This window comes from Giraffa tippelskirchi, chromosome 4 (assembly GCF_054371585.1).
Source record: "Giraffa tippelskirchi isolate mGirTip1 chromosome 4, T2T-mGirTip1v1.2.pri, whole genome shotgun sequence".
Lineage (NCBI taxonomy): Eukaryota > Metazoa > Chordata > Mammalia > Artiodactyla > Giraffidae > Giraffa > Giraffa tippelskirchi.
Window position 1 is genome coordinate 173,631,146 of NC_137278.1, and position 27,428 is coordinate 173,658,573.

Consider the following 27,428-nt stretch of genomic DNA (forward strand, 5'->3'; position numbering starts at 1 on the left):
ACTGCAGCACGCCAGGTCACCCTGTCCATCACCAACTCCCGGAGTTTACTCAAACTCATGTCCATTGAGTCGGTGATGCCATTCAACCATCTCACCCTCTGTTGTCCCCTTCTCCCTCCACCTTCAATCTTTCCCAGCATCAGGGTCTTTTCCAATGAGTCAGTTCTTCACATCAGGTGGCCAAAGTATTGGAGTTTCAGTTTCAGCATCTGTCCTGAATATTCTTTGGAAGGACTCATTCATTGGAAGGACTTCCAAAGAATATTCAGGACTGATTTCCCTTAGGATTGAGTGGTTAGATCTCCTTGCAGTCCAAGGAACTCTCAAGAGTCTTTTCCAACACCACAGTTCACAAGCATCAATTCTTTGGCACTCAGCATTCTCTATAGTCCAACTCTCACATCCATACATGACTACGGAAAAAACCATAGATTTGACTAGATGGACCTTTGTTGGCAAAGTAATGTTTCTGCTTTTTAATATGCTGTCTAGGTTGGTCATAACTTTCCTTCCAAGGAGTAAGCGTCTTTTAATTTCATGGCTGCAGTCACCATCTGCAGTGATTTTGGAGCCCCTTTCCAAAATAAAGTCTGTCACTGTTTCCTCTTTCCCCATCTATTTGCCATGAAGTGATGGGACCAGATGCCATGATCTTAGTTTTCTGAACGCTGAGTTTTAAGCCAGCTTTTTCACTTTCCTCTTTCACATTCATCAAGAGGCTCTTTAGTTCTTCTTTGCTTTCTGCCATAAGGTTGGTATCATCCACAGCTTGTTGTGATCCACACAGTCAAAGGCTTTGGCACAGTCAATAACACAGAAATAGATGTTTTCCTGGAACTCTCTTGCTTTTTCGATGATTCAACGGATGTTGGCAATTTGCTCTCTGGTTCCTCTGCGTTTTCTAAATCCAGCTTGCACATATGGAAGTTCACGGTTCACGTACTGTTGAAGGCTAGTTTGGAGAGTGTTCTGCATAGCTAAAATAACAATGCATTTAGTTCATATTTAAAGTTCCCACCTAACTTAAATGCATTTACACTAAACCAGTGGTTCTCAAACTGGGGCAATTTTGGCTCTCAAGAGATATTTGGCTATGTCTAGAGCTACTGGTATCTAGTTATACAGGGTAGGATGCTGCTAAACATCCCACAACACACAGGACAGCCCCCCACAACGAAGAATTATCAAGCCCAGAACGTTAATAGTGCGGACTTGAGAAATCCAGCACTAACCAAATACCTTATTGACCGTCATCTTAAACATCATAATCATTATCAATAAAGAAAATTCTGTTAACCACATTCATTTGTTACAAAAATTTTTAAGATCCTTTAATTAAATAGTTTCTTTTGATGTCACAAAGACCTAAGAGGTGGGCCCAGTGGAAACCAAAGAAGAAAACAGATGCCTGGCTGTGATATTAATATAATGGTTGGAACGCTATTTCTAATTATTTTACACTATATGTGTATATGAACTACACTATAAGCATATATGTATACTATACTGGTATATGAAACTATAGTTGAAAAATATTTCAGTTGAAATTCTAGGAAATTAAATACTAACTCATTTTCTACAATGCTGAATATTGTTCAACATTTTTGATGAAAAGGATATATTTATGACTATCCATTACTGAAATAATGGGTGGTATTGAAACCTATTTCTACTCTTGATACCAGACTGTCAGACAATTTCCACTGTCATGTCTAAAACCACACCCCTGTAGTCACTTCCCATCACAACAACTGTCATCCCTTTTCTCTTTTGTGACATTTTATTTGACATGCATAAAGAGTGAACAAATTAAAACCAAGTTCATTAAAGGATTTGCTGAGTGAAGGCTAACATGAATAAAGTACAGAGCTTTCCACATTATTTTAAGAGCAGATGCTCTTTCCTTTTTCAAGTTGGGCTGATGTCCTAGAGGCTAATACTGTCATGTCAGGAATGACCTATGAAAGCACAGTTTTAAAAGATACTCTATTTCCAAACCATTTTTATGAAGCTAGTAAGAATTTAATGTTTTCTAAGATGTGATGAAACGGTTCAAGAACACATTCCTACCCGCCATAACAGAGAGCAATAAAATTGTGAAAAATAATTTTCACAGCGACAAAAGGTATATACCTGTTTCTATATATATATATATATATATATATATATATATGGTATCTAGGATGACAAAGCAAAATAATGTGTGATAGCAGGTTTGTGTACCTAGAAAAGATATTTTCACTTTAGCTGAAAATGAAAAGGCACTGGTCAGATACAAAATATCCAAAAGGGTAATGGGGAATTCATATGACATGTTAATGTAATTTCTCTTTGAAAGATGTTTGAAGCAAATAAAGGTATCTGCTGGGCTTCCCTGGTGGTTGAGTGGTAAAGAATCCACGTGCCACTGCAGGACACGTGGGTTCAATCCCTGGCACTTCTTAACGCAATCAACAGCTTATTCCCTGGAGAAGGAAATGACAACCCACTCGAGTATTCTTATCTGGGAAATCCATGGACAGAGGAGCCTGGAAGACTACAGACCATGTGGACACAAAAGAGTCAGACACAACATAGAAATTTAACAAGAACAACAACAGAGGCATCTGCAAATATGAAACCTGTTGATTCCACACCACATCGCTTCCACAAGTGAAAGCAATCAATGTGAAAACAATGCCCAGTTGTAGATGTGACTGGTGATGGAAGTAAAGTCCAATGCTGTAAAGAACAATATTACATAGGAACCTGGAATGCTAAGACCATGAATCAAGGTAAATTCAGTTCAGTTCAGTTCAACCGCTCAGTCATGTCCGACTCTTTGCAACCCCATGAATCCCAGCATGCCAGGCCTACCTGTCCTTCACCAACTCCTGGAGTTTACTCAAACTCATGTCCATTGAGTCGGTGATGCCATCCAGCCATTTCATCCTCTGTCGTCCCCTTCTCCTCCCACCTTCAATCTTTCCCAACATCAGGGTCTTTTCCAATGAGTCAACTCTTCGCATAAGGTGGCCAAAGTATTGAAGTTTCAGCTTCAACATCAGTCCTTCCAATGAACACCCAGGGCTGATCTCCTTTAGGATGGACTGCTTGGATCTTCTTGCAATCCAAGGGACTCTCAAGAGTCTTCTCCAACACCACAGTTCAAAAGCATCAATTCTTTGGTGCTCAGCTGTCTTCGCAATCCAACTCTCACATCCATACACGACTACTGGAAAAACCATAGCCTTGACTAGATGGACCTTTGTTGGCAAAGTGATGTCTCTGCTTTTTAATATGCTGTCTAGGTTGGTCATAACTTTCCTTCCAAGGAGTAAGCATCTTTGGAACTGGTCAAACAGGAGATGACAAGAGTGAATATCAACATTTTAGCAATCAGTGAACTAAATGGACCAGAATGGGCAAATATAATTCAGATGACCATTGTATCTACTACTGTGGACAAGAATCCCTTAGAAGAAATGGAGTAGTCCTTATAGTCAACCAAAGAGTATGAAATGCAATACTTGACTGCAATAGCAAAAACAAAAGAATGATCTCTGTTCGTTTCCAAGGCAAACCATTCAACATCACAGCAATCCAAGTCTATGTATGCCCCAACAACTAATGCCTAAGAACCTAAAGTTAAACAGTTCTATGATGACCTACAAGACTTTCTAGCACTAACACCAAAAAAGATGTCCTTTTCATCAGAGCGGACTGGAATGTAAAAGTAAGAAGTCAAGAGATACTTGGAGTAACAGGCAAGTTTGACCTTGGAATACAAAATGAAGCAGAGCAAAGGCTAATAGAATTCTTCCAAGAAAACACACTGGTCATAGCAAACATCCTCTTCCAACAACACAAGAGACGACTCTACACAGGGACATCACCAAATTGTCAATATGGAAATCAGATTGATTATATTTTTGTAGCCAAAGATGGAGAAGCTCTATACAGTGAGCAAAAACAAGACCGGGAGCTGACTGTGGCTCAGATCATGAATTCCTTATTGCAAAATTCAGACTTAAATTGAAGAAAGTAGGGAAAACCAGGAGACCGTTCAAGTATGGCCTAAATCAAATCCCTTACAATTATACAGTGGAAGTGACAAATAGATTCAAGGGATTAGATCTGATAGACAGAGTGCCTGATGAACTATGGACGGAGGTTCGTACATTGTACAGGAGGCAGTGATCAAAACCATCCCCAAGAAAAAGAAATGCAAAAAGGCAAAATGGTTGTTGTCTGAGGAGGCCTTACGAATAGCCGAGAAAAGAAGAAAAGTGAAAGGCAAGGAGAAAAGGAAAGATATACCCATCTGAAGGTAGAGTTCCAAAGAATAGCAAGGAGAGATAAGAAAGCCTTCCTCAGAGCTCAATGCAAAGATATAAAGAAAAACAATAGAATGGAAAAGACTAGTGCTCTCTTCAAGAAATCAGAGATACCAAGGGAACATTTCTTGCAAAATGGGCACAATAAAGGACAGAAACGGTATAGATCTAAGAAGCAGAAGATATTAAGAAGAGGTGGAAAGAATACACAGAACAACTACACAAAAAAGATAGATGACCTAGATAACCAAGACGGTGTGATCATGCACCTAGAGCCAGACATCCTGGAATGCAAAGTCAAGTGCGCCTTGGGAAGCATCACTACAAACAAAGCTAGTGGAGATGGTGGAATTCCAGTTGAGCTATTTCAAATTCTAAAAGACAATGCTGTGAAAGTGCTGCACTCAATATCTCAGCAAGTTTGGAAAACTCAGCTGTGGCCACAGGACTGGAAAAGGTCAGTCTTCATTCCAATCCCAAAGAAAGGCAGTGCCAAAGAATGTCCAAATTACCACAGAGTTACACTCATCTCACACGCTAGCAAAGTAATGCTCAAAATTCTCCGAGATAGGCTTCAACAGTATGTGAACCGAGAACCTCCAAATGTTCAAGCTGGGTTTAGAAAAGGCAGAGAAACCAGAGATCAAATTGCCAATATCCGTTGGATCATAGAAAAAGCAAGAGAATTCCAGAAGAACCTCTACTTCTGCTTCACTGACTACACCAAAGCCTTTGACTGTGTGGATCACAACAAACTGAAAAATTCTTAAAGAAATTGGAATACCAGACTACTTTATCTGCCTTCTGAAAATCTGTATGCAGGTCAAGAAGTAACAGTTACAACTGGACATGGAACAATGGACTGGTTCCAAATTGGGAAAGAGTACATCAAGGCTGTATATTGTCACACTGCACATTTAACTTATATCTAGAGTACATCATGCGAAATGTCAGACTGGATGAACAGAAGTGGAATCAAGATTGCTGGGAGAAATATCAATAACCTCAGATACGCAGATGACACCACCTTTATGGCAGAACGTGAAGAGGAACTAAAGAGCCTCTTTTTGAAAGTGATGGAACAGAGTGAAAAGGCTGGCTTAAAACTCAACATTCAAAAAACGAAGATCATGGCATCTGGTCCCATCATTTCACGGCAAATAGATGGGGAAACAATGGAAACAGTGATAGACTTTATTTTCTTGGGCTTCAAAATCACTCCAGATGGTGGCTGCAGCCATGAAACTAAAAGATGCTTGCTCCTTGGAAGAAAGGCTAAGACCAACCTAGACAGCATATTAAAAAGCAGAGACATTATTTTGCCAGCAAACATCCATCTAGTCAAAGCTTGGTTTTTCCAGTTGTCATGTATGGATGTGAGAGCTGGACCATAAAGAAAGCTGAGCACCAAAGAATTGATGCTTTTGAACCGTGGTGTTGGAGAAGACCCTTGAAATTCCCTTGGACAGCAAGGAAATCAAACCAGACAATCCTAAAGGAAATCAGTCCTGAATATTCATTGGAAGGAATGATGTTGAAGCTGAAGCTCCAATACTGTGGCCACCTGATGTTAAAAACTGACTCACTGGAAAAGACCCTGATGCTGGGAAAGATTGTGGACAGGAGGAGAAGGGTATGACATAGGATAAGATGGTTGGATGGCATCATTGACTCGATGGGCATGAGTTTGAGGAAGCTCTGGGAGTTGATGATGGACAGGCAAGCCTGGCGTGCTGCATGCAGTCCATGGGGTCACAGAATCAGACACAACTGAGTGACTGAACTGAACTGATTCTACTTATTTAAATACCATGGGTATCTGTTAGAAATTTTGCTACATTAGTTTTATCACACATCTTTAAAAGGATTGGGCCAATTCCAATACACACACCACACACATACATACAAAATACACATAATTTATTGTTACCATTTATTGCATAGTGACTATGGAAATGTACCAAACTTTATAAGCATCACTTCATTTAATCTTTCACAACATTATAAAATAAATATTCTTTCATTATCCCAATTTTATAAAGGAATGGCCTGAGGGAGGTTACACAACCCACTGAAAGCTGTTCCAGGCAGAGGCAGTATTTAACCTAAGGCCCAGTCTGATTCCCTGGTGGCTCACTGGGAATGAACTGCCCCTCAACTCAGGAAAGCAGGTTTGATCCCTGGGTCAGGAAGATACCCGAGAGAAGGAAATGGCAACCCACTCCAGTATTCTTGTCCAGGAAATCCCAGAGGAGCCTGGCAGGTTAAAGTCCATGGGGTCACAAAAGACTGAGATATGACTCAGCAATTAAATGCCACATGTCAGTCTGATTACTGAACCAGATCTTTCAACCACTTTACACCAGTTTCAAGAACTCAGAAAAGAAATTTCTATCAGTCACCATAATATTTTATTTTTTTAATCTTGTCCCTATTCCATGATTTATACACGTGTGCATGAAATTCAGTCAAAACACCATATCTTGCCTCATCATATTGTGCATATTTTTGCATTAGAATAAAGTTGAACTTTGTTCGCAAGTTTATCATTTTAAATGTTAATATCTATTGATACAAATATTCAAAGTAGTTCCCATCTTCCTGGCATAAAGAATTGAGAAGGTAATTAAGTTAATTATACCCATTAAAAAAACCAGAGTGGGCTCAAAAGCAAAAATATACTACTTTACAGGAAGGAAGTGACCTTCATAAAGAAGACAGTATGATTAAAGCTTTCTTTTTGAAAAGGTCAGACTATTTCAAAGGAGCTAAGAAATTTACTTAGCCTACAAATTTAAAATTATTTTCATGTGCATGAAGTTTCCCATAGAGAGAGGGAAGGAAACTATTTAAATATTCCAGTTGTAAAGAGTTATTTATATTCAAACTGTTACTGTTCACCTGAGCCGCATTTTTTAGTTATAGGACAAACCAACCTTTCTGTGGCTAAGGAACATCTAATGCAAACTAACAGCACAAAACATATTGCTGTGGTTTAAGTTTCTCTTTCATCTTACAAGTACAGACAGAAAGTCAGAGAACATAGCATTAACTAAAAGAGCTGAAAAGGAACAGAATGTGTGCAGAACATTAGAAAACCAAGGGAAAAGGCTTAGCTTGTTATATAGTTGAGGTTAAATTACAGTAAGAAAGCCAATTCCTTTTCTTTGCCAAAGAATTTTTTCATTGCACCCCACCCTCAACCCACAATAGAGATTTCTAAAGATAACCTGTCTCAAAGAAACAATTAATAGTACTGTAACTTCAACAGCTATAATTAGAGAATACTTTGTTACATAAAACATATAGTTCTGAAAGTTATATAGTTAATGCACTTTTAAATTGAATCATCTCTCAAAATTATCAAGGAAACTTACTTAAAGGAATGCTATGTTGGAAAAATAAAGAAACTGAGTAAAAAAATCGAGATAAGATAGTGATAAATCTTGTGTATTAACTAGATTTTTCATATTGGCCATCAAATATGCACTTCGAATTTTTTTTAATTCAGTAACTCGACTTTTTAAATTCAATAACTCTACTTTTAGAGAAACCTCCATACTCTTTTCCATTAGTGGCTATACCAATTTACACTCCCACCAACAGTGTAGGAGGGTTCCTTTTCTCCACACCCTTTCCAGCATAATACATGTACTTTGAAATGTAGCACTCAACATGGGATTTCATTCACATACTCAATTAGAATTTCACAAACACCTAACATGAAACAGAATTCTACTGAGTGTTGGGTAAATAGCAGAGAACAAGACAAGTATGGTTACTACTCTCATGATGCTAATGCAGTTTCATCTTTGTGTCAAAATCATTCAACAAATTACCATAAGACATGATGAAAAAAGTTTCTCTGTATACACAGCTCAACTTGATGAACTGAAGGCCTCATGCCAACTCCTGTCTCTCCCTTACTCTTAACTCAGTTTAACCCCATGCCTGACTCCACCTCTTCCCATTAAAGCATCAGTCCATGCTCTCTCAGTTGCTATGGCTGCTGGCGCTATGCTGTAAAGGGCCCAGACCTGGCACTCGACCCCTAAGATGTGTCAAACGCTTACCTTAACCCTAAATACAAACAATCACCATCTCCTTCCCTGTCTCACAGATCAGCCACTGAGAACAAATCCTCAGGCCCAAGCTTGGTAGTTTTCACACTGAGCATCCTGATTGCTCCCTGCCTCTGGAAAAGAGAACACAACAGACAAAATCCCCTGCTCTGCCTGAAACTATCACAACCTTGTTAATCAGCTATGCTGCTGCTGCTGCTGCTGCTGCTGCTAAGTCACTTCAGTCGTGTCCGACTCTGTGCGACCCCATAGACGGCAGCCCACCAGGATCCGCCGTCCCTGGGATTCTCCAGGCAAGAATACTGGAGTGGGTTGCCATTTCCTTCTCCAGTGCAAGAAAGGGAAAAGTGAAAGTGAAGTTGCTCAGTCGTGTCCGACTCTTAGCGACCCCATGGACTGCAGCCTACCAGGCTCCTCCATCCATGGGATTTTCCAGGCAAGAGTACTGGAGTAGGTACTTCAATATAAAACAAAAAGTTTAAACAATAAATAAATAAAGCACAAATGTGGGGGGGGGGGACCACGCTCTCATAGGATTTATTGTAAATGGGGGTGGGGATGGAAGGACAGAAAAAGATCTAAGAGTTAACGGTAAGTGTTGTAGAGAAAAAAAAAAACAAGTAAAGGAGTACGTCAAGGCTGTGTATTGTCACCCTGCTTATTTAACTTATATGCAGAGTACATCATGCGAAATGCCAGGCTGGAGGAAGCACAAGCTGGAATCAAGATTACCGGGAGAAATATCAATAACCTCAGATACGCAGATTACACCACCTTTATGGCAGAACGTGAAGAGGAACTAAAGAGCCTCTTGATGAAAGTGAAAGAGGAGAATGAAAAGGCTGGCTTAAAACTCAACATTCAAAAAACGAAGATCACGGCATCTGGTCACATCATTTCATGGCAAATAGATGGGTAAACAATGGAAACTGTGACAGACTTCATTTTCTTGGGCTTCAAAATCACTGCAGATGGTGACTGCAGCCATGAAATTAAAAGACGCTTGCCTCTTGGAAGAAATGCTATGACCAACCTAGACAGCTTACTAAAAAGCAGAGATGTTACTTTGCTGACAAAGGTCCACCTAGTCAAAGCTATGGTTTTCCCAGTAGTCATGTACTAATGTGAGAGTTGGACTATAAAAAAAAGCTGAGCGCCGAAGAACTGATGCTTTTGAACTGTGGTGTTGAAGAAGACTCTTGAGAGTCCCTTGGACTGCAAGGAGATCAAACCAGTCAATCCTAAAGGAAATCAGTCCTGAATATTCATTGGAAGGACTGGTGCTCAGGCTGAAACTCCAATACTTTGGACACCTGATGTGAAGAACTGACTCATTAGAAAAGACCCTGATGCTGGGAAAGATTGAAGGCAGGAGGAGAAGGGGATGACAGAGGATGAGTTGGTTGGATAGTATCACCGACTCGATGGGCATGAGTTTGAACAAGCTCCAGCAGTTGGTGATAGACAGTGAAGCCTGGCGTGCTGCAATCCATGGGGTCTCAAAGAGTCAGACACGACTGAGCAACTGAACTGAACTGAAAGGAGTAGAGGAGTGGGCCTTCCAATTTTAAATATGGTGACCAGGGCATGGCCTCAATGAGAAGGTGTATTTAAGTAAAAATGTGAAGTAGAAGAATGTAATACATTTTAAACACTGAAAGTAAGATTTCAACTGACTGAAATTTCCTATTAGTCAAGACTTTCAGGTCTACAATAAAAAGTTGTGTTATTTAACAGAAGAACAAAGGGAAAATATGAAAAGAAAAAATTAATAAAGGAAAATTATTCTTTTTTAACCTATTCTTAGAGTGGCAGTTTCTGGATAAAGGAAAATAAGCAGACATAAACTGTTAGACTTTTCTCAATGTCCATAAAAGTCTATTTTCTGAATGAAACACTAGCATTTGAAGGAACTAACTCTAAGGCACTAGCTTTGAGACCCAAACTAAGGAGTGAGAATAAAAATCCCTTTTCCAGATAAAGAAATATAAATTGTTGTGACCCAGGAATTTATGCCAGAAATGAACAATTAACAAAAGACATGCAGGAATGACTGTTCTGAAATATGGCATTTAGTGCATCAGTTATAGATGGAAGTTTACAGAAATGAACCACCATCAAGACCATGAGGAAGAGAAGCAGGGCCCCATCCCTGCCAGCTGGCTCATCAGAGGCCTTCAGACATTGATGACAGCTGCCACTGAAGGTGGGGGTTATGTGACTATCTTCTAATTTTCCATTTCTTTTTTCTACCTCCCCAATGTCCACAATGTGGTTAAGGCAAATCTCCCAGATTAACAAAAATATACAAGTCAGTCATTCAGCTCCAAAACTCAGAAGTGAGCATTAATTCTCCATGAAAATGAGCTTATACTGGGTACCATGCTGACTTTAGAACAATGACTGCCATCATTGGCAGTTTCCTCCCTGCTTCCTCCTGAATTCTTCTCTTCCCTTCTTTTCACAGTTTTCATAACCAGTGGCCTGAGTTTACTGTTTTCTGTAAAAGGACAATAAGGGCCTCTAATTAGCACCCTAGTCAGTTCCCTAGTTCTTCCATGGGGGACAGGCTCTCTCAGTATAACTACTCACATCCAAGTTTTTATTACACCAAGATGTTTAAAGAGTGAAAAAAGCTATGCATAATTTTCTTAATTAAAAAAACTAAAGTGGTTTGCCAACACATACCAACAGGATCATGCTATTGATGTATTAATACTACAAACATACACCTGTATATGTATATTGTATTGATATGTATTATGTTAAGATATACACTCTATATTATTCTATATATTCTATCATACAGCCACTCATTATAGCCTTTTTAAATGGGGTAAAAGAGGAGAAATACAGTTTTGCCTCATTTTGCAAAACACCTCAAATTTAACAGGATTCTTGAAAATTAACACTATTAACATAATTTCAAAGTTCAGTATGTAACCATCACCTTGCTAATGAGACGTAAGAAAAAGCAGTGGAGGCCTGAATTAGGCAAGTATTCCCAAGAAGTCTGGTTGCACAGCAAAGACCAGAAAGCTATATTTTGTTTCCATCTTCAGAACTGTTTCTAAGACTGTTTCTCCTTTTCCTTGAAATGTCCTTTTTTCCCCTTCTTCATTAGCTATAGTTGACCAGAGTTGCCCTTTTTAAGACTCTGGATAAACCAGATAAAAATATCAGAAACAGTGTCTTTCCCATTACTAAAGATCAATAATTAGTATCCTTATATTTAGAGATATTAAAAAACTGGCAATAAGAAGTTTACGGAGGTAGGAAAGTACAGTGGTTAAGAGCTGGAGTTTAAATCTTGGCTCCCTGATAGTGAGAAATAACAAGCAAGGACAAAAAAGGCTGCTCAAGGAGAGGACACCAAGAACTGGAAACGACAGATGTAAGGTGATGCAACTATGACAATGTAACAAAGCATTCTGAGGCCTTGTAGTGGAGGAGCAACCCAGGGCCTACAAACTCCAGTACAAACTCTTGTGCCAAGACATATCACAGTATCAGAAAGGATGCCAGGAATAATCAGAACTGTTACACTAAAAGGGACATCTAGTCCATGAAACCTCAAAGAGAAAAAAGTATACTATTCCCATGCCTTTCCTAATGATACACTCCTGCACAAAATCAGTACATATTCTTCATAAAAGAGTACATGAATGCTGTAGATGCAGAAGGACAGCTAAGATCACTGACAGAATATTTTAGTGTGCAAACCGGGATTACTGGTCAGAAAAGGTTACATCTGACATTCTGTCTACACTACAGACACCAAGGCATCCTGCCTCTCATTGAATATTTTCATGGGGAACTCACAACCACCAAAGGAAATCAATTCCGTATTCTGTCAGCATTGTCAGAAAATTCGTATGTTGAAGCAAGATATGATGCACTGTTTTGGGGTTTTTCTCTTGACCCAACATTCCTTGAGCCCTTGAGTGGACTTTGAGGAGCAATGGCAATGAATGACTCAATTTAGGCACTGGTGGGGCAGGCACAGGAAACACAAGGAGAAATTTAGTCACGAAGTTGAGGGGGCTGGCAGGGGTGAATTCAGAAGGATTTTTTTCTAGGAGGGTAGAAGAAAAATACTCAAAAAAAGGGGAAATCTGGGTCTTACTCTGATGGGCTCCTTGCGACCCCATAGTGTGTACCCTGCCAGCCTCCTCCAACCATGGGATTTTCCAGGCAAGAATATTGGAGTGGGTTCCATTTCCTTCTACAGGGGATCTTCCCAACCCAGGGATCCAACCCAGGTCTCCCTCATTACAGGCAGACTCTTTACTGTCTGAGCCACCAAGGAAGCCCTTGGGCCATGCTCAATAAATCTTTAATCCAATCTTCTGTTGATGGGTGGGACTATGTTCCCTCCCTATAGTTTGGCCTCAGTATGGCAGAGGTAATGGCAACCTCCTTCAACAGGACTTATGCCAGAGCTGTTGTATTCAGTGCCCTTGAGCCCACGGTAGGCCAATGTTGACCCACACTTACACTGGAGACTCTTGGACACTCACAGGCAAGTCTGGCTTAGTCTGTTGTGGGGTTACTGCTCCTTTCTTCTGGGTCCTGATGCACACAAGGTTTTGTTTCTGATCTTCTAGAGTCTGTTTCCCCAGTCCTGTGGAAGTCCTGTAATCAAATCCCACTGGCCTTCAAAGTCAAATTCTCTGGAGGTTTTCAGTCCCTTTGCCAGATCACCAGGTTGGGAAATCTCTTGCGGGCCCTAGAACTTTCACAACAGTGCAAGAACTTCTTTGGTATAACTGTTTGCCAGTTTGTGGGCTGTCTGCTCAGTGGCTTTATGGTGGGGCTCACATGCTGTGCCTCCAAGGTCTGTTGCAGTGAGAGCCCCGTCCCTGTCGCAGGCCACTGCTGACCTGTACCTCAGCAGGAGAAACTCAAACACTCAAAGGCAGGTCTGGCTCAGTCTCTTGTGGGGTCACTGGGTCCTGGTGTGCACAAGGTTTTGTTTGAGCCCTCAGAGCATCTCTGGCAGACATGGGGTTTGATTCTAAACGTGATTTCGGCCTTACTACTGTCTTGTTGGGGCTTCTCCTTTGCCCTTGGATGGGGGGTATCTTTTTTTGGTGGGATCCAACATTCTCCTGTCAATGGTTGTTCAATGGTTAGTTGCAATTTTGGAGTTCTCACAGGAGAAGAGGAGCCATGTCCTTCTACTCTGCCACTTGGAAAACTCAGCAGTGGTCACAAGACCAGAAAAGGTCAGTTTTCATTCCAATCCCAAAGAAAGGCAATGCCAAAGAATGTTCAAACTACCACACAACTGCACTCATCCCACATGCTAGCAAAATAATGCTCAAAATTCTCCAAGATAGGCTTCAACAGTATGTGAACGGAGAAACTCCAGATGTTCAACTTGGATTTAGAAAAGCTTTAAAAAAGGATTTTAAAAAGGCAGATATCAAATTGCCAATATCCATTGGATCATAGAAAAAGCAAGAGAGCTACAGAAAAACATCTACTTCTGCTTCATTGACTATGCTAAGGCCTCTGACTGTGTGGATCACAACAAGCTGTGGAAAAATTCTTCAAGAGATGGAAATACCAGATCACCTTATCTGCCTCCTGAGAAATCTGTATGCAGGTCAAGAAGCAACAGTTAGAACCAGACATGGAACAATGGACTGGTTCCAAATAGCGAAAGGAGTACATCAAGGCTGTATATTGTCACCCTGTGTGTTTAACTTATATGCAGAGTACACCATGCAAAATGTGGGGCTGGATGAAGCATAAGCTGGAATTAAGATTGCTGGGAGAAATATCAATACCCTCAGATATGCAGATGACACCACCCTTACGGCAAAAAGCAAAGAGGAATTAAAGAACCTCTTGATGAAAGTGAAAGAGGAGAGAGAAAAAGTTGGTTTAAAACCCAACATTTAAAAAACGAAGATCATGGCATCCAGCATCATGTCACTTCATGACAAACAGAAGGGAAAAAGCAGAAACAGTGAGAGACTTTATTTTCTTGGGCTCCAAAGTCACTGCAGATGGTGACTGCAGCTATGAAATTAAGATGCTTGCTCCTTGAAAGAAAAGCTATGACAAACCTAGACACTGTATTAGAAAGCAGAGACATCACTTCGCCAACAAAGGTCCATACAGTCAAAGCCATGGTTTTTCAAGTAGTCATGTACAGATGTGAGAGTTGGACAATAAAGAAGGCTGAGCGCCCAAGAATTGATGCTTTCAAACTGTGGTGCTGGAGAAGACTCTTGAGAGTTCCTTGGACAGCAGTGAGATCAAACCAGTCAATCCTAAAGGAATTCAACCTTGAATATTCACTGGAAGGACTGATGCTGAAGCTCCAATACTTTGGCCAACTGATGCAAAGAGCTGACTCACTGTAAAAGACTTTGATGCTGGAAAGATTGAGGGTAAGAAGAGAAGAGGTGGCAGAGGATGAGATGGCTGGATAGCATCATGGACCTAATGGACATGAGTTTGAGCAAACTCCAGAAGAGGGTGAAGGAAAGGGAAGCCTGGCGTGTTGCACTTCAGGGGTCGCAAAGAGGTGGACTGGACTTAGCAACTGAATAAGAACAAAGGGGAGCAGAGGGCTAAGCAGGAAGTGGATAAAGAGGGTGGGAAGATATGTGCCTAGAAGAGCTTACATTTGGGGCAGTAACTTGTACTCTATAGGTACAAGTGTAAACAACCAATCACATCCAGGGAGACAGTGCTAGATCAGAGATACACATAAAATGCAAAAAGAAACCCAGACTGTGAGGGTAGCTTTGTGTAAATCCCAACAAAAATACCAAAGAAGTTATTATTTGAACATTTCCCAAGCACTGTTTTTAGCCCTTTAAAAAACTGTTTTATTCTTCCAACAACTCCATGATGTAGGTAATATATGTCACCATTTTATAGATTAGGAAACTGAGTCAAAAAGAATTCCAAATCACCCAGTTAATTACTAGAGAAGAATTCAAACCCAGTCAATTTAACTCCAGAGCCCACAGTCTTTTAAACCACTCTAGTGTCTTCTTCTCACCTTGATTTCTAGGCCCCAACACAACTAGCTGTCCAGAGTAAACACTGAAATACTTCTTGAAGAGCCAAAAGATCCAGCTTTAGTGGGATCTTAAGAGGCAAAATTTCTAATGAAGGATATATGGGTCTGAAAAGAGAACACAGAAATACTAAAAGAATTAATTGGCGTATGGGTCTGAATGGAAACCTGTGGGTAGATTTGTTTTTCCAACTTGCTATGGATTTCCAGCTTGTGTTAGCAGGAAGGTGCTCCAATCAGCATGAGCCAGCACACAGACTCACGGGTGACTTCAAAGGCATGAGTCAAACGTGTAGTCTTCCGCAAAGTGTAGATGCAACACAGTCAAAAATGTGCCTTCCTCTGTAATATGACCACTCTGATCTCTGCTCTTATCCCTAACATGACCTTATGCCCAAGTATTTATTATATATCATTTCCCCTCTTCTAGGATGGAAATTACTTAAGGTCAAGGCATTTGTCTTATTCATCTTTGGATTCCCAATGCCACTTATCAATACTGGTGCATCATCAATCTGACAGCATTAAGATAGCATGTTTTAGGGGAAAAAAATATTTCATTAGTCAATTTTCTACAGAGGAAGTAGAGCTGACTCCGTCTAAAAGCTGTATTTTTCTACAAATGGCTTTTAGTAACTAATTTTAATTAAATCTGTCCATAACTTGATAACCTCCCACACATACAACACTGCACTTGAGCATCACTATGAACAAAGCTAGTGGAGGTGATGGAATTCCAGTTGAGCTATTTCAAATCCTGAAAGATGATGCTGTGAAAGTGCTGCACTCGATATGCCAGCAAATTTGGAAAACTCAGCAGTGGCCACAGGACTGGAAAAGTTCAGTTTTCGTTCCAATCCCAAAGAAAGGCAATGCCAAAGAATGCTCAAACTACTGCAAATTGCACTCATCTCACATGCTAGTAAAGTAAGGCTCAAAATTCTCCAAGCCAGGCTTCAGCAATATGTGAACTGTGAACTTCCAGATGTTCAAGCTGGTTTTAGAAAAGGCAGAGGAACCAGAGATAAAATTGCCAACATCCACCGGATCATCGAAAAAGCAAGAGAGTTCCAGAAAAACATCTATTTCTGCTTTATTGACTATGCCAAAGCCTTTGACTGTGTGGATCACAATAAACTGTGGGAAATTCTGAAAGAGATGGGAATACCAGACCATTTGACCTGTCTCTTGAGAAACCTGTATGCAGGTCAGGAAGCAACAGTTAGAACTGGACATGGAACAACAGACTGGTTCCAAATAGGAAAAGGAGTACATCAAGGCTGTATATTGTCACCCTGCTTATTTAACTTATATGCAGAGTACATCATGAGAAACGCTGGGCTGGAAGAAACACAAGCTGCAATCAAGATTGCTGGGAGAAATATCAATAACCTCCGATATGCAGATGACACCACCCTTATGGCAGAAAGTGAAGAAGAACTAAAGAGCCTCTTGATGAAAGTGAGGGAGGAGAGTGAAAAAGTTGGCTTAAAGCTCAACGTTCAGAAAACTAAGATCATGGCATCTGGTCCCATCACTTCATGGCAAATAGATGGGGAAACAGTGTCAGACTTTATTTTTTGGGGCTCCAAAATCACTGCTGATGGTGACTGCAGCCATGAAATTAAAAGACGCTTACTCCTTGGAAGGTAGGTTATGGCCAACCTAGATAGCATATTTAAAAGCAGAGACATTACTTTGCCAACAAAAGTCCATCTAGTCAAGGCTATGGTTTTTCCAGTGGTCATGTATGGATGTGATAGTTGGACGGTGAAGAAAGCTGAGCGCCGCAAAATGATGCTTTTGAACTGTGGTGTTGGAGAAGACTCTTGAGAGTCCCTTGGACTGCAAGGAGATCCAATCAATCCATCCTAAAGGAGATCAATCCTGGGTGTTCATTGGAAGGCCTGATGTTGAAGCTGAAACTCCAATACTTTGGCCACCTCATGCGAAGAGTTGACTCATTGGAAAAGACCCTAATGCTGGGTAGGATTGGGGGCAGGAGGAGAAGGGGACGACAGAGGATGAGATGGTTGGATGGCATCACTGACTCGATGGACATGGGTTTCGGTAGACTCCGGGAGTTGGTGATGGACAGAGAGGCCTGGCGTGCTGCGATTCATGGGGTCGCAAAGAGTCGGACACGACTGAGCGACTGAACTGAACTGATCCTTCAGTTGAGGTATCATATAATTTATGTGGTTCTACATCCTGACTTTTTGGTCTCCTAAATGTGCTCATTAGCATTACGTTTCAAAAATAATACATGGTAAAGTCATCACACTTTTAAAGGCTACTATTAACACATGGCCTAACACAAAATCCTGCCAGAGGCCCCAGAGAACAACCCAGCCTTGCAGAGCAGGCTGGATACTTCTCTGCAGCAAGGCTTCACTGCAACTCAGTGCAGTCCCCAGAATGGAAGCAGCTCCCTGGTTTCTGCAGAGGCTCTAGTTGGTGAAGTTGACAGCTTAACGTCAGTGAACAGGCATGTGTGTGAGACAGGCACAGTGACTGGGTTTATGTGCACTCTACTCCTGCATAGTGAAGTCGCTCAGTCATGTCCGACTCTTTGCGACCCCATGGACTGTAGCCCACCAGGCTTCTCTGACCATGGGATTTTCCAGGCAAGAATATTGGAGTGGGTTGCCATTTCCTTCTCCAGGGGATCTTCCCGACCCAGGGATTGAACCCGGGTCTCCCACATTGTAGGCAGACGCTTTACCGTCTGAGCCACCAGGGAAGTTACACAAAATACATGCCTACCAGGCAAATCACATGTAGATGTCATTTTATAAAACTAACATTTGTCTACCACATATCTAGCAGCCTCACAATATTCTCCAGCAATAAATAAAGCTCATAAGCTAAAGCTTCCTACATCATCTGCCCTCAAACAACCCAAAGAACCTAAGACTAAAGCCAAATGATAACTGGCCCCCAAAATATTTTCATTCTATGACTTTTAGTATCACTAGATTTATACATACATATGTGCATGTATTCATATGTGTTTATATGTATACATAGACATGAGTGAGGCAATAATATAAAACTGATTATGGGCTCTCAGAGTACTTGCTGGTGCTAATTCCACTCACTATTAACTTGCACTCCAAGGACAGGTTAATTCTAGATGATACTCTACAAACAATGACAAATTTAATTCCTGAAAACACACACATTAACAACTCCTAAAGTGTGTGCCTAATGCATGACTATTCCGGGTTTAAAAGTCCAAATAAGATTAAATATTTGCATGAATTTTGAAAGGTACATCTCTATACTGAAAGGTTACTAGTAAAGGTTTAACCAGTCACTAAAGTGATCAGTTTTGAATATAGAGTATTCCATTATAAACAACAATAACAGACAGTTAGGAGCCATAGAAAGTTTTTGACTATGGGAAGAATATGACCAATACACAGATTAAAAAAAATTAATTGGGGGCTGGGGGCGTTAATGTAAAATGGATAGCTGGTGAGAGAAGCAGCCTAAAATAAGACAAAGGCCATCATTATGACATGAAGGAGACTCAATAACAACTGGTAGCTGACTGGGTGGCAAGCAGATAAGAGGAAAGAGTAGATTTAAAATAAACTTTGAAGGCTGGAAAAGCCAGGTTAATAATACCTCTAAGAAAGTCAGGAGGAGGGGCTAGACTGCAGCAGAAAAAGGAGCTGCAGTTTGTTGCCCTCAGGACATTTACATTTATTCAGCAGGGGTGGTTCAGTGGTAAAGAATCAGCCTGCCAAGCAAGAGATGTGGGCTCCATCCCTGTTGTCGGGAAGATCCCCTGGAGAAGGAAATTGCAACCTACTCTAGTATTCTTGCCTGGAGAATCCCATGGACAGAGGAACCTGGTGGGCTACAGTACATGGGGTCACAAAAGAGTCGGACATGACTTAGTGATTAAATAGCAACAACAGAGATTAAGAAAAAGAAGCCCAGAGGGTGGATGACACCACCAAAGAATAGAGGAGGCAGGAAATAATGGGAAAGAGAAAATGGGAATGCTGGAAGAGAGAAAGGACAAAAATGAGCTAGTCAAAGGAATAAACTTGTAGATCCAGTGAAGTATGAAAATCAAGACCAAGAAAAGAGATTTAAAAAGAAGCAAATAGGAATTCCCTGGTAGCCCACTGATGAGGACTAGGTACTTTCACTGCTGAGGGCATGGATTCAATCCGTGGTCAAGGAACTAAGATCCCACAAGCTGCAAGGTGTAGCCAAATTAATTAATTAATTTTAGAAAGAAGAAGAAGAAATAATGACTCCTTGATCCATGGACTGCAGAATGCATGCTGTGTTAGCAGGCATGAAAACAACATAAACATCTCCATCAGAGCTTGAGTGACCAGGTACACTGTCAGTGAGCAGTAATATTTTGAAAGGAATCTTTTCTTCTGAGAAGTAGGGCTTAAAATATTCAGTAAATCATTGTTGTAAATGGATGTTCTGTCATCCAGGCTTTGTTGTTCTATTTATAAAGCCCAGACTGAGTAGATAAAGTATAATTCTAAAGAGTTTCAGAATGGTAAATGGGCAATGGCTTCAACTGCAAGTAACCAGTTGGATTAGCCCCTAGCAAGAGGGTCAGCCTGTCCTTCGAAGATTTGAAGCCAGGCACTGACTTCTCTTCTAGCTATTAAAGTTTTAGATGGCATCTTCCTCCACTGAAGGCTGTTTCACCTAAATTGACAATCTGTTGTTTAGTGTAGCCACCCTCATTAATTATCTGGGATAGATCTTCTAGGTAAGTTGCTGCAGTTTCTATGTCATCCTTGCTATTTCACCTTGTATTTTTATGTTATGAAGATGACTTCTTTTCTTAAACATCATGAACCAACCTCTGCTTGCTTTCAACTTTTCTTCTACAGCTTCCTCACCTCTCTTGGCCTTAACAGAATTAAGGAGAGTTAGGGCCTTGCTCTGGATTAGGTTTTAGCTTAAGGCATTGTTGGGACTGGCTTCAACTTCTATCCAGACCATTACAACTTTCTCCATATCAGCAGTAAGATTGTTTTGCTTTCTTACCGTGAGTGTTCTCTGAAGTAGCACTCACTTGAATTCAAGAAGTTTCCTTTTGCATTCAAAACTGGCATAAGGGCCTGTCTTTCAGCCTATCTTGGCTTTCAACATGCTTTCCTCACTAATTATATCTAGCTTTTGATTTAAAGTGAGAGGCATGTGACACTTCCTTTCACTTGAATGCTTAGAGGCCACTGTAGTGTTATTAAATGGCCAAATTTCAGTACTGTGAGTCTGGAAATAGGGAGGCCCACAGAGAGGGACAGAGACAGGGGAAAGCCCAGTTGGTGAAGCAGTTAGAACACATGCATTTATAGTCTTTAAGGATGAGGTTCGTGGTGACCCAAAACAATTATAACAGTAACATCAAATATATCACTGTTCACAAATCACCATAACAAATATAATAATAAAGAAAATGTTTGAAATACCACAAAAATTACCAAAATGTGACACAGAGACACAAAGTGAGCAAATGCTGTAGGGAAAAAAGTGCCAAAAGACTTCTTGACACAGGGTTGCCACAAACCTTCAATTTGTGAAAAAAAAAAAAAGAAAAAATACACATTATTTTTGAAATACAATAAAGCAAAGTATGCCTATAAAACCCTAACTATACTAAGACCGAATCCACATGCCCAAGAAGCACAGAAGTAATGGCCTTTAGCCAATCTCTAATTCCTACCCCAATAGGTCCAGGTTGTCTTCTCTGTTACTAGTTAGATCCATGAACCTAAGTTTTTCTCAGTAGAGGAAAGGAATGCAAGCAAAAAGGTAACTATGGATTAAAACTCTCTCAACATTCCTAGGTTCACAAGTTTATGTGGCTACTCACTGAAAGACGACGGACTACTCTTTAAACTGCTCTTGGCCTTCCAAGAAATAGGAAAACTCTTCCTGGTTCCTGTTCCTCTGAAGGACTTTTCTTATTTCAAAGTCAATCTTAAGCAGCTTCTAAGAATAACTGATAAGATCACCATCATCACTTTATTATAAATCTTTAGATAGTTTGCTTAGATCATTATTTCAAATATAATATGCATTCATTATTGTTACAAACAACATTAACCCTAACATATGTGAAACACAGTACTTGCACTGCACTTTGCCTCCAAAGCCCTGAGAAACCTTAAGAACTAGTATTATAAGTATCTGAGTACTGGAATCAGAAAGACCTGGTTCAAATTCTCTCTCAGAAGATTAGACTGGTTGTAGAACATTGAAACTTGGTTTTTCCTTTCCTCTAAAATGATAACACCATCTATCTTGCAGTGCTGTCATAAGAATAAGTAAAACACAAACAGTCCTGGTTCACAACCAGCATTCAATAAAAACAATTACTCTTACTGTTTTGTTTAGTCCCTAAGTTGTGTCCAACTCTTTTGCGACGCCAAGGACTGCAGCCTGCCAGGCTCTTCTGTCCATGGGATTTTCCCAGGCAAGAATACTGGAGTGGATTGCCATTTCCTTCTCCAGGAGACCTGTCTGACCCAGGGATGGAACATGTGTCTCCTGCACTGAAGGCAGATTCTTTACTGCTGAGCCACCAGAGAAGCCTACAATTACTCTTACTGCTATAACCCGAATCTTCATCCCTCCTTCTCCAACAAAGGTAAAATTAGTCCTCAAAAAGTGCACAGGATATTGGAGTATGTGTTGAAAAAAGACCCATGGGTTGGGAAGATGTCCTGGGGAAGGAAACAGGCTACCCACTCCAGCATTCTGGCCTGGAGAAATCCATGGACTCTACAGTCCATAGGGATGCAAAGAGTCAGACACGACTGAGCCACTTTCACTTTCAGGAAAAATCTGCCTTCCATCCTAACAAGGGTGAAAACTGGAAAAAGGAAATCTACTTATAGGAAGTCTGCACATCAAATAGTGTGGAAAGCCCTTGATCACAAAGGACCCAGATGCTGATTAAATTACAACAGATATACTTTTAAATTCATTGTTGAAATCATAAGAAAACAAAGGATATTCCTAAGGACAAGAGTAAAAAAGAAAAAAGAACAATAAACCTAAACCTAGGTGGTAGAACCTAGAGCCCAGGAACTTCCGCTCTGGCAAGATAGGACATGGGTCTTGAGCTTGGGAAGCTCGAAAGGGACTGAACCTGGAACCCACATTGAAGGAGCTACACCTTGGAAAAAAGAATGGCCTAGGGCTTCCCTGATAGCTCAGCTGGTAAAGAATCCGCCTGCAATGCAGGAGACCCCGGTTCAATTCTGGAGTCGGGAAGATCCCCTGGAGAAGGGATAGGCTACCCACTCCAGTATTCTTGGGCTTCCCTGGTGGCTCAGCTGGTAAAGAATCCGCCCGCAATGCAGGAGACCTGGCTTCGATCCCTGTGTTGGGAAGATCCCCTGGAGAAGGGAACAGGCTACGCACTCCATTATTCTGGCCTGGAGAATTCCATGGACTATATAGGCCATGGGGTCGCAAAGAGTCAGACAAGACTGAGCCACCTTCATTTTCAGGAAAAATCTGCCTTCCATCCAAGAGAAGTCCGTAAACCTACGCCAAACCTAAGTGGAAAAATGAATGACGACAACAATGCTGATCTTCCCTCAGCAAACCTGAGCTAAATTTATACATTCTTCAAGTCAAAGAAATGCTTGGCTAATCAAAGTGGCCATGGTTGGAAGTAGAAGCAAATGTATTTTCTACAGAAAATCATTTTCAATAAAGATTCTTCAAGATTCTCATAAAACTAAGGAATAACTGAGGAGATAAGCTACATTCAATGATATTCAATAGATAAACTCTCCCTTAACCCCAAGGGCTTTGGATATTCAGACTATGGAAAAGAAAAAAGGGAGAACAGAAAAAAAGCTGGGCCAAAAACAAAAACACATGCACACACATGAAATAAGAAAATTTTCATTCTACTATGTGCATAAAATATACCTTTAAATATATGTTTTTACCATAATGGAATTACATGCTTTATGTGAAGTGCGGTAAGAGCACCACCTTTAATGCCAGGTACACTTGAGTTTGAAACGAGCTAAACAAGGACTAGTCTAAGATTCCAAGCAAGTTTTGTAAAACTTTCTGGGCTTTAATTTCTTTAGCTGGAAAATGGGCATAATACTCCCTATCTACTAAAATTGTTGTGAAATAAATTCGCACACATACATACTTATATGTGTATCACAAACCACAGTTCTTAGTACAGAAAATGCACTCAATAAACAGTATGAACATCACAGGAGAAGGATTTTCCTTCATCCAACAAGTAATTACAGTGTCTCTTATATGCCAGTCCCAGCGCCAGACTTTTGGGGAAACAGATGGATAATGACTCCTTGCTATGTGCTGTATTGCTTGTTTTGTGTCAGACATTCATCAATATAAGCTTACTTTATCCTTCCCACCATCTTATAAAGTTTTGTTATCTTCACTGTCCAGATGAAGAAACTGAGAAGTTAAGAGACTTGATTCAATTCATACAACTGGCAGTGTAAGGACTTGAAATTGGACGCTATGTGACCCCAAAGCCTACATCTTAATTTAATTACCTCACCTGGATGAGGACATTCCCATTCAGATATATATGGAAGATGCAGTCGATAGGCTGTCTTCTGTCTTCTTATTTTTTAGGAAAAAGCAGAGAACTCTAAAAATAATGGCTTTCACAGTCATAGAATATAACACAACATCATTAAACTGAATTCTCTACATTCTTGACCTTTCAGTTTTTGTTCCTTCTTCAAAAGAGAAAGTAACATTTCAATTATGAGTAACATCTACTACATATGCAGTGAGTCAAAATGTTATAGTTTTCATTTATAAATACTTTTCTAGGTACTACAGAGTAAACTGGCATTTCTTGGAAATTTAAACACGGTTTACTTTTTGATGAGGGGAGGATCTTACTTATATATAATGATAACAGGTAAAACTTAATTAGGGAGGCAGATAAGATTCAAAAAAGGAAGCAATTTCTAAAATGTTTTCATCTCACCAAACTGAATAGTTTCAGACTACTTTGCAAAACATTAGATCACTCTCCAACAGATACTACAGATAACACTATGTAAAAACAAACAATTATTCCATACGGTAATTAATTTTCAACCTTGAAAATAACGGCAACAAAAACTTTTGAGTTCTTTTAAATAATACTGAGACAACCTAACAGATCTAGAAAAGTTATTGCAGGTTCTTCACCTCAACTTTAAAAAAAAAGTGTTCTAGATTTTCTCCTAAGGAAAAAAAAAAGAATAGAAAATAAGAAAGGACTCTTCTAAAGGCACTGCTGCCTTGTAGAAATGGTTTACAGACTGCTCACTCCTACTTCTAGGAGAGAAATTCATCTTCTGTTCACTGACTCAGAGTTTGAAACTAAGCATGCGATTTTAATAGTAATTTTAAGTAATAATGATGTAAAGAAACTGGATCCCTTTACCCTCAAACTGAAAACTGCTGATGATTAAGAAATCAAGTAGCTCAAACAATTTAAAAAATTGATAAATACGTAACTCCAAAACAAAGTAATGAATTTTCACTTAAAATGAAAGAAAATCCTCTTCTATTCATTTTAGAGTGACTCACACCTAAATCTGGAAGAGATTTTAGAGATTATTTCACCAGTCTTCATTTTGAAGATGAGGAAATTGAGAGATAAGCACTGTGATTCAATTATGGATCCCCTGGAGAAGGGAAAGGCTACCCACTCCAGTATTGTGGCCTGGAGAATTCCATGGACTGTATATGTATAGTCCATGGGGTCGCAAAGAGTCGGACACAACTGAGCGACTTTCACTTATATATTTTCTCAAATCATTATTTCTTCCCTTATCTAATGTAGCTATAAATTTGTAAGTCATCATCCATCATGTTTTTCTGCCCTGTGAATACTACAGCTTCAGGACAAGGACAGAGAAAAATTTTAAAGTTTCGATACTTCACATTTAAACCATCATAACAGCTTTGCTTAATAAGAATAAAATGAGTGTAAGTGAATAAAAGCATTGTTATTTCCGCCACTCAAATAAGGTTTCTGCCTCATAACTGGCCTACATACAAGCCATCTCTGGTTTCTGCCCAATAGGAGCACAAAATACGGGGCAGGGATTTTAAAGAAAAGTTTCGCAAGTCAAGAGAAAAATCCCTGGTGTGTCCTACATAGCTTCAAGCGTGCCTAGGGAGAACAGAATGCCTTTAAAGAAAGGAGAAAAATTGCGGGCTGGAATAGGTCAGTTTGAGGATTTCTTCCAAGACTAAAAGTCAATGAGAATTCAGGATTCAAAATACCACATTACTGATGATCTTAATTTAACAACACAAAAACACAATAAAATTCAATTTCTTGATAGTAAGACTACGTTTCCTTCTGAGAGACCTGCAGTTTTTCACACTCAAGCGTCTTTTTCAAAAGGGAAAACTGGAGCACTCAGGATTGCTGGTCCGAAGTCACTCAAACATGAGTCTGCCGGACCAGGGTGGATCTAGCCAGCCGCATTCATTGTATTAATCCTTCACAAGGTCTGCCCGAAGCAATGTAGCGAAAACATTTAAACCTCAGTATGTAGAAAACAGGTCTTATTAATTCCTAACCAAACTTTTTTTTTTTTAGTTATCCTTTACTTCGGGAATTCCCTGGTAACTGACCTCCAGGACAGGTAGTTCGGCACCAGGCGCGCTCCCGCCTAGGACCTTTGGGGGAAGGGACACAATTAGCTAAGTGGCTGGGCGGACCGGCACGGGCCCCCGGGAAGGTCTCGGCGCCGGCTCCCCAGGCTGCTGCGGACGCGACGCACCTGCCGGGCAAAGGCGGTCCCTCACCTGCGACAACGCCCCCGCCCACCCTTACCTCCCGAGACGCTTACCTGGGGCGTCTGCCGAGGCCTGGTCCCTGGACGTGGCCGACTCGGCCCAGGCCAGGTGCGACGAGGGCCGACTCCAGGGCCGCGGGGTCCCGAGCGGCAGGTAGGAGGGGTTGGATTTCCGCCGAATCGCCACCCGCCTGAAGTTGTAGTCGCCCTCGCCGCTCATCTGGCCGCTTTCGTTCGCGGCTCGGCGCCCGCTCCCGCCCTCGTCCGGCCGGGAGCGCGCGCTCGGCGGGCACCTGAGGGGCGACCTGACCCAGGGGGGCGTCGCTTGCATGACAGGCTCGGTGCGACTCGACAGGAGCAACTTCTGCGTCGAGTCGTCTGCAAGTGTCTCCGCGTCCCTTCCTCCCAGGACGCGCAAGGCCGCGACGAGAGTTTGGCTCTGACTCCCTGTGCGGCAGCCGCCACGCCCGAGTCTCTGCGGCTAGCGCTCTCACCTGACGCCGCCGCTAGCGCGGCGGGTTCTGGCTACCGCCACCCCCTCCTCTCTGGACCAATCACCGGCAGACACCCGAGAGCGCCGAGAGCTCGGCCTGTGGGCGCCACTGCTGCTACCGCCTCCTCGTCCCTCCCGGGCAGCAGCCCAGGACGCGCGGTGCCGCCGGGAGCGTCCCGGGCAGCTCCGCCCCTCCCTCTCCCCCGCCCCGCTCCAGCTTCCTTCTCCCCTCCCCCGCCGCTGGCCGACTGGAGCCAAGGGGCCGCTCACCTGCCGACGCAAACCTGCTGTGCTCCGAAGGTCAGCCGCGCTCACCGGTAGGGCACACGCACTGGGCTCCGGAGGAAAGAAGAGATCATAACAGCTACTCGGAACTCTGTACAGGGCCTGCCACCCTCGCAGACTCGTAAGACAAGGGTCACACGTGGGTCTCAAGACGCTACTGAGCCCTTGATAATGATCTTACTTATGTTGTAGAGCTACCCAGTGAGGTAACTATTTCAGATAAGGAAACCAAGATGCGGAACTTATACTGGGTCAGTTAGTACTGCAGAGCTAGAATGCTTACCTGAGGCTCTGCCCCAAAGTCTGGCCTTATCTCACTCAACCAAAAAATCTTGCCGGGAGCATCGAGACAGAAAAGTGAAAAGGTGCGTGAAAGTAAAAGAAAAGGTGGAGCTG

General features: G+C 41.3%; 1 protein-coding gene across 4 annotated transcripts in view; it reads right to left on the reverse strand.

Annotated features, from left to right (window-relative positions):
* The window catches only part of FGD4 (FYVE, RhoGEF and PH domain containing 4), a 277,869-nt gene extending 251,123 nt beyond the window's left edge, over positions 1-26,746 (reverse strand). For all 4 annotated transcript variants that reach the window (XR_014082406.1, XR_014082407.1, XM_081591590.1 and 1 more), the window contains exon 1: positions 26,309-26,746. Coding sequence is in view for 2 of the 4 variants with exons in the window: in XM_081591590.1 (XP_081447716.1) it covers positions 26,309-26,585 (277 nt within the window). In the remaining 2 variants the exon portion in view is untranslated. The remainder of the gene's footprint in view (positions 1-26,308) is intronic.
* Between the last annotated feature and the right edge of the window lie 682 nt (positions 26,747-27,428).